This window comes from Argopecten irradians, chromosome 3 (assembly GCF_041381155.1).
Source record: "Argopecten irradians isolate NY chromosome 3, Ai_NY, whole genome shotgun sequence".
Lineage (NCBI taxonomy): Eukaryota > Metazoa > Mollusca > Bivalvia > Pectinida > Pectinidae > Argopecten > Argopecten irradians.
In genome coordinates, this window is record NC_091136.1 from 49147103 (window position 1) to 49162554 (window position 15452).

The 15452-nt window shown below is 36.5% G+C and overlaps 1 protein-coding gene across 1 annotated transcript; it reads right to left on the reverse strand.

Annotated features, from left to right (window-relative positions):
* Positions 1–383: 383 nt before the first annotated feature.
* Positions 384–7404, reverse strand: LOC138320065 (uncharacterized). The gene is made up of 2 exons (XM_069263152.1): positions 6112–7404; positions 384–2247 (listed from the first exon to the last, which is right to left on the reverse strand). The coding sequence occupies exons 1-2, from the start codon at positions 6612–6614 to the stop codon at positions 1818–1820; spliced, it is 933 nt and encodes a 310-aa protein (XP_069119253.1). The 5' UTR covers positions 6615–7404; the 3' UTR covers positions 384–1817.
* Between the last annotated feature and the right edge of the window lie 8048 nt (positions 7405–15452).

Here is a 15452-nt window from a genome sequence, read left to right on the forward strand (position 1 = left end):
GCCAAGCACGGAAGGGTTATTCCCCTTCCCTAGCCTACTGAGCGTAATTCACAGCTCACCCAACGCCGTTTGGCTCTTTAGACATTTTCTCTCTATAGATATATATATAAATGTAATACCGTGTTTGTATTTCATATATATATATATAAAGAGAGAAAAATGTCTATAGAGCCAAACGCCTGTGCTTGTATGATAATGGAACCTCCGTCTAAAATAAAGACACAATCTTCTGATGAATTTGTATGGTGTGATGATAATAAATCATTGTAGCTTTAACAGAGAATATATGTTTATATGTTGATGGAGTTGTCTTTTTTGGTTATTTCATAAAGTGAAAATATCAAATAATTGCTTCTGAATAAATAGATATATTTATTCTGGTGTGAGAAAGAGTTTTCCAACATATAACAGATACGCGTAATATAATCATTTTCCTCTCTTATTTGCGCACAATATTTTGATATCGCACAGTGAGTGGTCAATAGTTAAACACCAAAAAATATTCTTGCCACAAAACTAACTGAAAATAACAAAATAATAAAAAAAAATATGGCTAGACCATCACATGGGTGCGTTAATGTAAAGCAAATAACATAGATCTTTAATTTTTTTCTGAAATCAAAGCTCAAAATAGCTGTCTATACGTGTGAGTTTGTATTACTCGATTTAATAGACAACATTTGGATTTTATTGAGGTTGGGTAGCTGATATATGTATTGCAAGTGCATTGAAACATGCAACGATTCTGTATTCTTAGTAGCATATTCCAAAAATGTTATTTATCGACAATGTTCATGAAATACCTTTGTCTCCAAATATAACCATCCATGGACCCAATGTAAAGCATTCTACATCCAGTACATCTATATCTAAACCAAACTATTCATGACTTTTCACAGGCTAATGATCCTGTCACATAATACAATGTAGTACACCATAAGGTTATACATATGCTTGTCTCAAAATGTTGAAGTCATTTCGCAGTGTGGTACAAATGCAATACATCTGCCTGAAGATCTTTAACACCTTTCACAGAACAATACACTCGCAGTGACATGTTTTAGTCGTTTATGAGGTAAAATCTGACGTGAAGTTAGCACCGGATTCTGGATTAAATTAAGAATCCGATGCCAGATCCTTATTCGATATTCAAAAATGAACAAATAAATAACAATTTCAAAACATGAAGAAAAACTCAGAGCAAAACAAAATTTCACAACCTCAAAAAAACTACATACTTCGATAAATTGTTTTGAGTTCGAATAACGAATGCGGTGCTGGCACCGGATTCGTTATTCAAAATGAACAAATAAACAACAATTTCAAAATATAAAAAAAAACTAAGCAAAACTAAATTTCACAACCTCAAAAAACTAAATACTTCGATAAATTGTTTTGCGTTTGAATAACGAATCCGGTGCCAGCACCGAATTCGTTATTCAAAATTGAAAACCGAATAACGAATACGGTACTAGAACCGGATTCGTTATTCGAACTGAATAACGAAAAAACAAACTAAGGAGGTGTTTTACGCCTTTCGAGTCTTGAACAATTTATCGTGGTCGTGAAATCATGTTTTTTTCTGTTCTTTATGTTTTTAAATTGTTATTTATTTGTTCATTTTTGAATAAAGAACACGGTTATTCGAATCCCGAATCCCGAATCCGGTGCTAACTTCACGTTGCCGCACAAAATGTGCTTGGTGCACCATCATGTGACAAAAACTTCTTCTGCATGTTACAAAAAATATAGCGAGCGTTCACCCCGGAGCAATATACCTTGTAAACAAGCACATCCACCTTTTCTCAATCAACATATCAACAAGACGAGTTGGCGTTTTGAGAGTTGCCTTTAGTTTTGTCGTCAGGCTTTATCGTTGTCTGCCTGCGGCGGATAATGGCGTATGTTATACCGTTTAGAACTCCGCCAATGTTTGAAAATGTCGTCACCATTTGAAATAATATCATCGGTGGTTCCTGAAATAACAGCCATATTCCGAATACTGTAGCTGCCCACCACTGGACGAAGAACGCCAACAGAAACAGGATCATGTTTCTGGCTGCCCGATGGGAGGCCCGTGACGCGCTACTAGAGGCGCCCAGAGAGTGTTGTAAACGTTTGGCCTCCGACTGAATCCGGTAATATGTAAGCGCATAAAGGATGGCATTGGCAACCAAAATAAAACTCATAGGGATTGTCGTCAGGAACATGTTGCTGATCTTTGCCTTGACTCCGTCAAAGAAACAACTGCAAGAAAAGTGAAGAACGTTATACACGTACACTGCTTCAACCATGATTTTTAGCGCACCATCATCAGATGGTGAGTTATTCATATCGCTTTTCGTCCGTCGTCCGTCCTTCCGTCCGTCCATCCGTTAACAATTTTTGTTATCGCTATTTCTCAGAAAGTATAGAAGGGATCATTCTCAAATTTCATATGTAGGTTCCTCTATGCCCATATTGTGCACATTGCGTTTTGTGATCAATCGGTCGGCAAGATGACCGTCAGGCAGCCATCTTGGATTTTGTTAGTTAAAGTTTGTTATCGCTATTTATCACAAAGTACTAAAGGGATCATTCTTAAATTCAAATGTAGGTTCTCTTAGGGCCCTAGTTGTGCACATTGCATTTTGGGACAAATCGGTCAATAAGATGGCCGCCAGGCAGCTATCTTGAATTTTGATTGATAAAGTTTGTTATCGCTATTTCTCAGAAAATACTGAATGGATCATTCTCAAACTTCCTATGTTGGTTTCCATGGGGCCCTATAGTTGTGCATAATGTATTTTGGGACCAATCGGGCAACAAGATAGTCGCCAGGCAGCCATTTTGGATTTTGATAGTTAAAGTTTGTTATCGCTATTTCTCAGATGGTACCGAATGGATCATTCTCAAATTTCATATGTAGGTTCCCCTAGTTGTGCATATTGCGATTTTGAACCAATCGATCAACAAGATGGCCGCCAAGCAGCCATCTTGGATTTTGATAGTTGAAGTTTGTCACTGCTAATTCTCAGAGAGTACTGAAGCGATCTGTTTAAAATTTTATATGTAGTATGTTTGAAAAAGTTTGAAAAGCAGAGAAAAAATCCTCTTTCCATTGTCAGATATAGATCATTCTTTCATAGGCGCCAAGATCCCTCTGGGATATCTTTTATTATATTTAGAAGATAAGCTATATTTACTATTCCTTCTTTACGTATTACAGAGTTAGCTCCCTTGTGGTAGGTGTTCAATGTGACGTCATTATTTTGTGGGCACAATTCACGTTATTTTCTTCGAAATTATGACGTTACGCCTGAAAACACCTGACATCGCAATTAAAACCTACCCGCAAGTACAAAAAATGTGTCATTCAAATCATCTGGTTGCCCTCATCAAACAATTGAACTATTGAAATTGGTTTTTAGTTTGTTTCAATTGAAAATGTAAATTGAATATCGATTGCTTTTACCAACACACCCCGTTGTATTCACCATTCAATATTACATTAATGTACGAGGCATTGATCCTCCATGGTACCTTTACAAACGTGGCGTAACTAAGAACCGTGTAACATGAGCTTATTTTGTACTGAACATTGACAAGTTAATAAGCACACCTTGATGGCTGCTGGGGAAATGTTTTAATGTAAGTTCATTGTAAAGTGAAAACCAATGTTCTCAACATGTATACAACAATACATACACAGCGGGGAATCGATATATAATATACATACAGTAGTTTGATCCCAATATCTTTAATCAAACCTAACTGTATCGATACCCCAAAAGTCATGTAACAAACTATTGCAGCTTCCGTTATCAAAATCCAAAGAAATATCTATTTGTATAGGACTTAATGATCAAATATATTTCCGAAACAAATTTAAAAGTTAAAAATAACAAGAAAATATGAGTTTCAGACAAACGTAAACTCTATAATAAATCTTCCTCGATCCGCGTGTCCCTATAACCGGGATGGAGTTAATTGTCACGTTCCAAAGGAAATCAATGAGTGTGTAGTGATTAAGTTGTGAGCAGTATCATTTACGTATTAGGACATTGTCTAACGATGTTTTCCTTCTCTATAACACCACAACGCGATGGCCAACGATAGAACGATTCCAAATGAACAGTTATGCAAATCTGACATTTGTAGATATCTGAAGGGTTGTGCTGAACAGCCATTAATACTGAGCTGATTTCACGGCTTTTTAACTCTCGGGGTGTCTCACACCACCGACATGGTAACCATCTTTGAGAACTTGTGTATTCTCATACATGGTTTTCATGTCAATCAAAACCCAACCTTTGAAGTTGGTACGCGCCAATAAATCCCATTGTTGCCGTCAGTGCTTTAAGAATTGTTAATTGGTTTAGTTGTCTCTGAGATGCTTCACACTATTTTACTTCAGGTTTGATTCAACAGTTTTATTAAAACGTAACTTTACCGATTCCGAGTTTTATGATAATAACTTATTGATTTTACCAAATGCAATGTGATTTGTTACGTCAAATCCAATATTTATTGATCAGCCGCATTAAAATGATATCACGGTTGGAAGCAGTCATCCATTTAACTTGAACACGAGGATATTAACCAAGCATGTTCGTTAATTCCTTTCTTTGTATTCACCTGCTGCGGGAGGGATACAACATGGCGCCCCTCCCCGTAAAACAACTGAAATCAAGATCGACAAAATGGTAAAACGTATCCAGTCTTCAGTCACGATGAATGGTGATACAGCGTGCAACATATTAATATTTTAAGTTGTTGGATGGGTAAATTAGCTTTAATTTAGTGTCACTGAATATACATGTGACATCCTATCTACAGTATATTGCTTTCATTATGAAAATGTCGGCTATTAACATCAATGAGGAAGCTCCATGATAAGGTTTAAAACTTCAAAGATTTTATTGTTAGTATTATGTACAGTTCTTTGTTTGTATAAGTCATATAATAAGATAAATAGTCATTTAGTAACAGGCTATCGGCAACGTGTCGACCAAACTGAATGCAAACAAAGGAAAGAAACATAGTTAAATAGCATCATTTAGACACAAGTATCGACAAAATCAACGTATCAATTGAAAGTGATGACAGCAAACATAAAACAAAAGGAAGTAAATAAACGAGACTCGATGTAGTTCTGTTCTAGAATAAGACCTAAGGTGATGGAAATGTGAAATTGTTCCTTCTATCATGGTCATGCATAATCAACACATGGACACGCGTGTTTAGGTATAGCCGATATAATACTTCATATGTGATAGAAGTCGGTATCTGTATGCTGAAAAGGGTCACGGAACTGTGCGTACGTAAAACTGATACCAGTAGTTATTAAAGATAAATTAATTTGTTTACAACAACTTAGTCTCAGAACTTTGCCATCAACAACCAGAAATTTTATGGCGGACGAAATAGTGTTGGTTACCAATTTGTGCTGTTTATACTTTTTATTTTTGTATGATAAATACAAATGTATGGACGGTGAATGTTTTACATATAAATGTTACTAAAAATAGGGAGACTACTGGATAGTAAATACAATCTTCTAGCAGTGTGAACCAATGAAAATCTCGAAAAGTATTCCAAAGCTCTCCGTGTTGTAAACATCTAGTGGCTTTTAGAATAACTAATAAAAGGAAAACATATCCTGCTTGAAGAGCTGAAATTAACATGTTGACAAATCTAAACACCAACATGGTGGTTGATTAATTTAGCAAGTACATGTAATTGTTCAATAAATGGTGAATACCACGTTGGTCATGAGAGTTGCGTTGATCTGAGTGATTTCTGATGTATCGACAAAAACATCCCAATAAGTGTCCTTTTCGTTAATACAGAAATGATTATCTGTACATCCGTATCGTATTGGATTCAGAGATGTAATCCTTTCATGAGAATGTACTCGTTATTATACAAATTATAACTTGTTTTACCATTACACGGTCTCTTTTAAAAAACCCATGATGGCTGATGATTTAATAAATAACATCTGACTTTACATTTATTCATTTAATGGTATTGAAGTTAATTATCATAATTCTAGATATTATCAATTTTTTTTAACATTTTCGAAACCATTGTCGTCTAGATAGAGGGGTCAACAGCAGATATACTTACTAAGCTCCGGTAGGCCCGAACTGTCCGGTGGCCGCACAAACTATGTCTATGATGAGAGGAGTAACAAATCCCCAGACCAGTAACCTCCAGTCCTTCTTACCAAAGTCCAGATTCTTTCCAAAGTAGATCATGAGGAACGCGTTGATAGCGATAGCATTCACCATAAGCGTCTGAGCAAAAATAAATTCCAGATTGATAAAACTATAAACCTGACAAAGTTCCAGAGGCCGAACGTGGTCCTTGGTCAGTAGGATGTTGAAATGGTCAAGAGAGTGAGAAATGTTGAAGCAGCCGTCACATAACGCCAAATACACCACCAGGCGTTCACTTTTTGTCCAAGAAAAGAAGCTTTTAAACCCATTTTGTTTGAAAGAAAATATCACAATTGCCGTGGCTGATATAAAACTAAGAAATATACAGCAAATTGCTAAAATATGTAGAAGGTGAAATCCGCCATTGTCTAGCCCGTAGACCGGGATATCATATCCGTTACCAGTCGACATGGCTGTTCACCAGCTTGGAACGCTGCATGAATCCAAAGGGAGGGAGCAAGGTGTGAATGGGTTGTCTGCGAGCTGCACAAATGGGTTACGCTAGCTGAGGGGCTACAAATTATCAATGATTTTACGTTGTGTCGTCGCAAATATTGGCCAATCGGTAAGGCGTTCTTATCAGCCTTGTCCAATAAAGATTAAACATCGATTCCACACGCTGCATCCTGAACACATATATATACATTGTCATTAAATTTATGTATTCTTGTCTTCTGTCGGGTAAATTGCTGTCCCAACACTTCACTGTGTTTATTTTCCCAGATTTACAAGGCTTTTGACCAGTATTGGTCTTGCATATGTAGCTGTTTTTCAGTGTTTTAGTAAACATTCACGAAATGCCTTTTAGCTCGGACAAGTTTGGTGAGTGTCACATTGGGCAATAAATATTTCTGTGTATGTCTCCAAGCAGGACGCCATTTTGTGAAAGCAAATTGCTACTAACTTGAGGATTGGAATTTACACACGTCTTTTATTATTATTTATATCTATAACAGGTTTTAAGCTTTTGTTGTTTGTGTAGACTGCTGATTGTCATAGTTTCCTTCGGCATTATCGTGTGTGTATGTTATTAGACTTGGCTACTTGGTAAATTCTTAACCAAGACATTAGCCTTTCTACTAATGTAAAATCAACCATAAGCAGTTGTCCTAGATTATAAAGCATATAAAGTTACACAACAAATAACGAATAAACTGTCATATGAAACGTTTAACACAATCCACAATGGTCTAAATCATAAATTATTATTGAAACTTCTGAAGGAAGTCAATTCGGTGTTAACGGCTGTTGAAAATGGTTTTCTGTTATTTGTTTGTTGTCGTATACAGAGTTGGATCAGTAGCCGATGGATATCGATATTTCTTCAAAGTTTCTTTATCTATTTACAGGTGTAATCAAAATAAATGCAAATTGTTTAACATTGAATAGAATTCTTCACTTTCTACACAACAACCTTATTAAGCCACCACACATGACTATGTGCGTTTAAAGTTTTCAGAACCTTGGTAGAACCAGCATTCCTGTCAACATTTACTCAGAATTTGAAGGCGATTCTATTAGTTCAATTTTCATTTCCCAACGAGTGAACGCGTCTTCCTTTGAAATCTTCTTAACGGTACATATTAAAAGGCACTTCCCATAGGAATCGGACCTCTTATCCATATCCATTCCTATTATAAAAATAATTACTTGAGTTAAACAATTCCAGTCTTGCTAAAGATATCTCATTATGTGCTCTTATTGAAAACGACAAAAGAAGGATCTTACTGACATTTTAATTAATTACTTTTTTCAATACTTGAGCTTCAAATATACCAACGTATATGTAATTAGTTCGTTAGAATGCTATTGTTAAGGTCTTACCCTCTTTGTCTTTGCGAATGACCTTTTTTATTATTCCAGTCTTAACATTTGACCTGGAATTGCTATTAATAGTAATAATAATAATTTTCCGTGTATACCCGTAATTTGCCTATTGTTATTTTTTGTTTGACATGCTTTGTTGTAAGGAAAGTAAATTGAAGAAGCAAGTTACACTATATTTATATTTTTTTATTTTATTATTTATTATCATTTGTAGTTATTCGATTACGTGATGTTCAAATATCATAGAATTTTAATCAAAATAAAAAAAAAGTTTGGCTGAAGAAAATCCTAATATTATACACTTATACACATTCTCTCGGCATGTGAGGGATTTGAGGATTGATGATTTCACGTGCATTACTTTATTAATAATAGTAACAAATACGAAATCAATGCGACAGAAATGAAAGATAGATACTATATATATATTCTAAAGGGTTTCTACGTAACATAAACAGAGCACTCACGAAAATAAAATAACATTAATGAAAGCTTCATCAAGGTTGAGAATTTGACAAGGAAATTGTTGATCCGACATTATTGGGAACATCGAGTAAGGTTTCCTACAGTTTTTCTTCAGATTTACGGACGTTTGTAGATGACAATTCTGTTATAACACATGATATATACTTACAAATCTTTCATTGGTACAATTCTGTACATGTGATATTGTAGATCCCTTTAACAATGTTTTATTCATTAGAAGAGCTGCTTCTTACGATTAGTATTTTCTCTTATATATTACTTTAACGAATTGTCTTTTTTTCTAACAATCAATTTTGCCGTAACTATGTACAGTGTGTTGACGTAAATGTTAAAATTCCTATATTTTTCGTATCATAATCGATATACATATCTATACTTTTGTGCTTAACGAACATCATCATAAATCGACAGAATCGACAAAATGACCACTTAATCCTAATTACAACGTACGACCCTCATTACTTTGCCGCGATGAAAGAAAAAAATAGTTTCCAAAGATGAACAGGTGTCATTGGTTAATTATTTACACATGGTCAAGACAGAAAAAAACACGATGTGATTAATGGACCGTCCAACTGTCTTTATTATTTCTATCATTGGTCGATATACATACATATTGTTATTTTATGTTTCTTGTTTACTATTTATTTCATTAATCCACGAAATACAAATTATTTGACATTTATTATCGAAAATGTGTCACATTAGTAGTTACTATGGTGATATCCGGGTGGGTTGTTTCTGTATTCATAGTTAGTAGGGCGTTAACATTGTGAAGGCTCTACATTTCGGATACTATCTATTATCTTCTTCCTGATTCATAAAGATTAGAACAAATAGTAGTGAATGATTCTCTTCTTCATCACAATTGGCCTTGAGTTGAGCGTTAGGTCGTGAGAAGTATGATTTTGGGTTATAACATAGTCTGAAAATGGAAGTTTCTAATGCTGCGTATCGATCAACCAAAATGGAATGGGACGACTGGTTCGCCTGTTCGTACATTGCGTATAATGTGTTCAGGTGCGTTGTTCGGTATCTCTGATATCACATTATGAAATAAGTCTTCCAAAATAAATTGAAGTTTGTAACAACAAACGTATTTTTGTAAACTGCATACCACTTATACATATATAATTAACTAGTTTGAATTTTCGCGCTCTGTGCATGCCATGTATGGTATCAACATCCGGGTCATAAGTTAAAGGTCTATTTTCATTGGTCAATACCACAGACATCATGTCACAAGAAGAAAAAAATTTCAACGATCGCCATCTTGGTTTGACACTCAATATTGTATCACATTTGATTTCATCGTATTGTGCTTACCCTCCCTCTCCTCCCTATTTGATGTCTCATTTGTTTTTTGTTGAAGTGTATATATTTTGGTTTTAAATAGGCAGATATTCTGCTCATCCTTTCATATTTACTTTATGACAACATTGTGGTTTTTTTATGTCAGAAGGAAGATGGCGGATATTCCGCTCACCTTTGCATATTTACTTTTATGTAAAATTGGTCTTTTATGTCTGATGTAAGATTGTTAAATGATAATTTTGATGTATATGTTTTTAAAAGAAAATTTTAATAAATGCGGCCACTTTAATAAAGAAGTGAGCCAATGATCGCCACTCAATTCACTGTTTGTTGTTCTATGGTATACCAATCCGAGTATTCAATATGCAAACAGAGCTTCACAGCATGGATAGTTTTTACGCTTGTAACCAGTTTAAACTGACTATATATATGTATTATAATATTTGTCACATTATACAGACATTTTGTAAGAGGGATGGCACATGATGATTGGAAAAGCAATTTCTGTAATTTTGCAGGTTAGCAAAAAAAAAAAATATATATATTCACAACAATCAACGAATTACATAAATATAAATTGGATGTCGTCCTTAGATTACATTATATGCACATTGGGCGCTAAGGACAATCATCAAAACAGCAAACCAACACACTGTTATCCTGGTGATTACTTTGGTAACACGATTTATCTCTAGGAAGATGAAATACATTCATATATTCTCAAACAAATTACAAAACGCAATCACCTCTCTCAACATAAAATAATGTTGGCATAAAAAACACAATTTTAAATAACTAGTCGGTATACAGAGAGCTCACATTAAATACAAAGAACTATAGGCCATGGGCTAGGAGGGTCCCACATACACCCCCCCCCAAACCTCCGAACCAATATTTTTCTTAACCCTTATGACCCACTGATCACAAATCAAAATGTTAACATTGCATAAGTTGGGATGAACTTCCGGTTATGACGTCATCAAGATGGCCGCCATCTCAAATTTCACTAAAAAATGAAAAATAGTCATAACATTGACATTTTTCAACCGAAGTAGACAAATGAGGTATCAAAATGACCACAATAGAACACTTAAAACATATCAGGACCAAATAACCAAATATATGTAGTGATTTTTACGCAGGAAGTGAAAAAATAGGATTTTAAGTTCAAAAATGGTAATTTTTTAGTAAATTTTTCATATTTTGCTTGACGCAACAAAAACGTTTTCCAACCGCAAACTATTATTTCTAATTAGTTTTTTTGTCCACTAATAAATCAGTTTAAACAAAAACAAGAAAAAAAACAATGTTAACATTGTATAAGTTCCGGTTATGACGTCATCAAGATGGCCGCCATCACGAATTTTACTAAAAAAGGAAAAATGTTCATAATGTAACGTTATGTGGTTCACCATATACCACATATGTGTTATTCACATTGAACGATGTTTTCTGTATGTAATACTGTGCGAGAATCGAGAATGTGTTACGGTGTTTCAGTAAGCTTGGAGTGTGACAGACGAGTGGTACGAGTGCGAATTATGAGTCGATACATTGTATATATTTGTTGTCAATAAGAAATTGTGTTAGCCCTATACCTCAGTCTAGTACATCGTTTGTGAACCATCGTTGCATATGTAACCTTTGTGAGTCGTCATATATTGTTGTTGTTAGTCGGTTTCATCCACTGGCTTATTGTTGACAACATGCTTTTTGCCGGTAGTGACTTCTGCGCATGTCACTACCGGATGTCGTCATTACATCTTAAGTAGCCAATCAGATTACAGTCCCGGCACGTGAATCTTTCGGGACATGTCCCGCGAATTACGGGACATAGTTAGGATAACGCCAGTCACGACCCAGCAGCTGAAGTGAGCAGTAGGTATTTTCTATTATTAAGAACAGTTGACCAGGTTCGGGCGTGACTCATTCTCTATTTCTTCTAGGGAACATCATCCATAAGGCCATATATTTATAGAGATTTATTCTGATTATAATAACAGGGATTTTCCCGTTTTACTACGTCACTACGAATGTAGGTCACTTTTACACATCTTTGTTGACATTCGTTACGAGGAAATTTTAGTAGTGTGAATACGTTAAGCGTCATACGCAATATTACAGATGTAAATTATATAATTTGTGAATACCTTTGTTAGACTAAATACCCAAATAATAGTGGATATTAGATGTTATAGAGAGTATATTGTTACTCATTCAGTGTTAATAATCTTGGATTGAGAGAGGGTGTTTATGAACTCATCGTTTGTCTGACATCATTTATTTCATATATCGTTAATAAATTATTAATTAACTGTTTATCTGGCATTTGTTATATTACTGAGTGGTACAAAAATAATTACAAAAACCCTTAGGGCCTTGTGACCAAAGGCTGAAGAAATCTATACTCCGTGTACCAGGAGTAGACCAGTAATACTGACCAGTGGTCTGTTACCAAGACCAGATATCTCACTTGGTGAAGTCTATCGAAAGATAGACCCGATCACGTTACATTTGGTGGCAGCGGTGGGATCCTTTCAGAAACCAGTGGGAACCAATTGAGAACCAGGTATAGTTTTGTAAATCCACTCAGTAATATTTTGCCAGTTTTAAATATATTTTACTTGGTAAATTTGAGGTCAAGATGACTAGAAATTCAAGAAAGAAAAAGGCTGAGGCAGACCTTAGGAGAAATAGGGACAGTAGGAATAGTTTAGGCCAGAAACCAAAAGACAATGTAGAAAATGTAGAGGAAGAGGAAATGGGAAATAGTGAGGGGGAAGTTATTGAGATAAGAGAAGATAGAAGGGTTATAAGAAAACCTGTAAGATATAGGGACGAGTCAGAGGAGAGAATACCTGACAACCATAGCTCAGAAATCCAAGTTGAGAGTGACAATAGACCTTATCAAGAGGAGCATGAAAAAGAGGAGGAAATTCAGACTCTTAGGGAGAATGTCAGGACCTTAGAAGGGAATTTAAGGACATTAGAAGGGAAATTTGAGAACCTTACTAAAGAATTAGGAAAGGAAATGAAGGACCTGGGGAAGACAGTAGACCAGACTAATAATAGTATGACAAATGCTATGTCCTTAGTTCTAGAAAAGTTGGAGACTTTGACCAATAGACCAGACACATCAGATAATACCAGTACACTATTAATCTCGAATGATCGGGACATCAATATGGAAAACAGACCCAATCAGCGAGAAGAAAGGAGCCTTGAGAGAGAAAATCAACATGACCAGGTAAGACACAGGGACCTGAGAAACCAAGAGGAAAGTCAGCAGTCAAACCATTTAGAAAATGATGTAAGGGAACCCCCTTCACCATGTCAGAGACCAATCTACACTTCACAAGAAGATCAGAATGATAACCAGGGTTATGAATATAACTCGAGACCAGAGTTTGTTAGTCAGATACAGACTAATCCCTCCTATGACAGACAAGTGAGGAATAGTAGGTACCCATATCCAGAGTCAGAGATGGATGAATGGGATGGTAACCCTAGAGCACCTATTAGGGATATTTGTATAGCTCCCAGGGGAGAGAAACCAATGAGCCCAATTAGAAGCAGAGGTCAAGATACCCATAATACCACAGTGGCCAGGTCAACATTTTCAAAACCAGACAACTATGATGGTAAAACCAGTTGGACAGAATATCTAGCACACTTTAACCTAGTGTCAACTATAAACCAGTGGTCAACAGAGGTTAAAGCCTTGAGACTAGCTTCATGTATGACAGGACCTGCTCGCAGCATACTAGGGGACCTTAAGGAAGAACACTTAGCTGATTTTGATAGGCTTGTACCAGTACTTACAGCTAAGTTTGAACCCAAAAACCAATGCGAGATGTACCGAGCACAGGTCGAGGCCAGAGTACGGAAAAACAAGGAACCATTGGTAGCTATGGCCCAGGATGTAAAACGACTGGTTAGATTAGGTTACCCTACAGCACCATCTGAGGTCAGAGATAGTCTGGGGTACAAATATTTCAGAGATGCCTTAAATGACCGAGAGATGGAATGGGCAGTGTGTCAAGGTAGTGGAGAAAATGTAGATGAGGCTTTGAACCTAGCATTGAAGTATGAGGCTTTCAAAGCAGGTCAAAATAAAGGGCGTTCTGAGCGCCTCAATCTCAGACAATGTACAATGGTAGAGGAGGAGGAGACCACTCCTGACTTGACCCAAATAGTAAAAGAAAATGTAGAGCAGATAGAATATTTACTGAGGAGAATGGAGGCCACGGAGGATAAAGAAAAAAATGAAAACAAGCAAAGTAAATATACTCAAGGCCAGAATGATAGGAATTGTTTTAAATGCAACAAGCCTGGACATAGGGCAGTGGATTGTAGAGCAGGAATTACCTGTTATAATTGCCAGAAGCTGGGACACTACGCGCGAGACTGTCGCAAGAATAGGAGCCATGGACATAGAAATATGTCGCAAGGTCAAGGTCAGCGACAAGGTCAAAGATTCCAAGGTCAAGGTCAAAGGTATCAAAGTCAAGGTTGGTCAGGTGAGGAGGCAAGACAGACAGAAAGCCTTCCTTTAAACCAGTAATGGCTGAGTCAGAGGGTCATGTCTCAGCCGATGAAGAGTGTAGTGTCATGGGACCCAACAATGTTTTCGAGATAACCGGAAAAGGACCCAGTCAGGATGGACTTTTCGTATGGGGCGAGCTTTATAAGAAAAATATAGATTGCCTGATCGATACCGGTGCAACAATATCGGTGCTGCACAGTAGGGTGTATAAGAATTTACCAGAGGCAGTAAAACCCCCATTAGAAAAAGACTGCGGAAAATTGAAGATGGCAGATGGAGAGCTAGTGACCCCCATGGGAATGGCCATTTTTCCACTTAGGATCCAAGGAGATCTACTGCCATGCCAGATGATCGTGGCGGATATAGAGGTACCAGCAGTATTGGGTTATGACTTCCTAAAGAGGCAGGATAGCGAGATAAAACTTGGTAAAGAGGTTGTCACCTTCAAGGGCCGAGAAGTACCGTGTCATTTAGAAAGTCAGAGAACAAAAACAGTATTTCGAATCAGAATGGCAGAGAGGGTGGTGGTGCCCGCAGCCACTGAGGCCATAGTTCCGGCAGAAATTGTTGGGGATTACCCAGTAGAGAAAGATGCAGTTATAGAAAATGGAAGTAAATATTTAAAGGACAAAGGGATCCTAGTGGGTAGATGTGTATTTGACACTACAAAAACCATTATTCCGGTACGGGTGATGAACATGACTGATAAGCCCCAGACCATACCTAAGCAAGTCACTGCAGCCAGCTGTGAAACCATCAGGGCAGAACAAGTAGAGAGTGTTAATTTGGGAGAAATAACAGGGCCTGAGGAGAAAATACGGAATATACAACAGATAAGCGAGGAACAAGAAAACCTTAATAATGACCTCCCTGCTCACCTAGAGCAAGTATTAGATGCCTGTAAAACAACTCTAGAGGATGACCAAATTAAGGAGGTTACGAGGCTGTTAAACAAACATCAAACAGTGTTTGCCAAGAACAAAGATGACCTAGGAAAGACAGGAATTGTAAAACATAAGATAAAGACCGGTGAAGCGCCACCTATAAAACAGGCACCCAGAAGAATACCTCTAGCT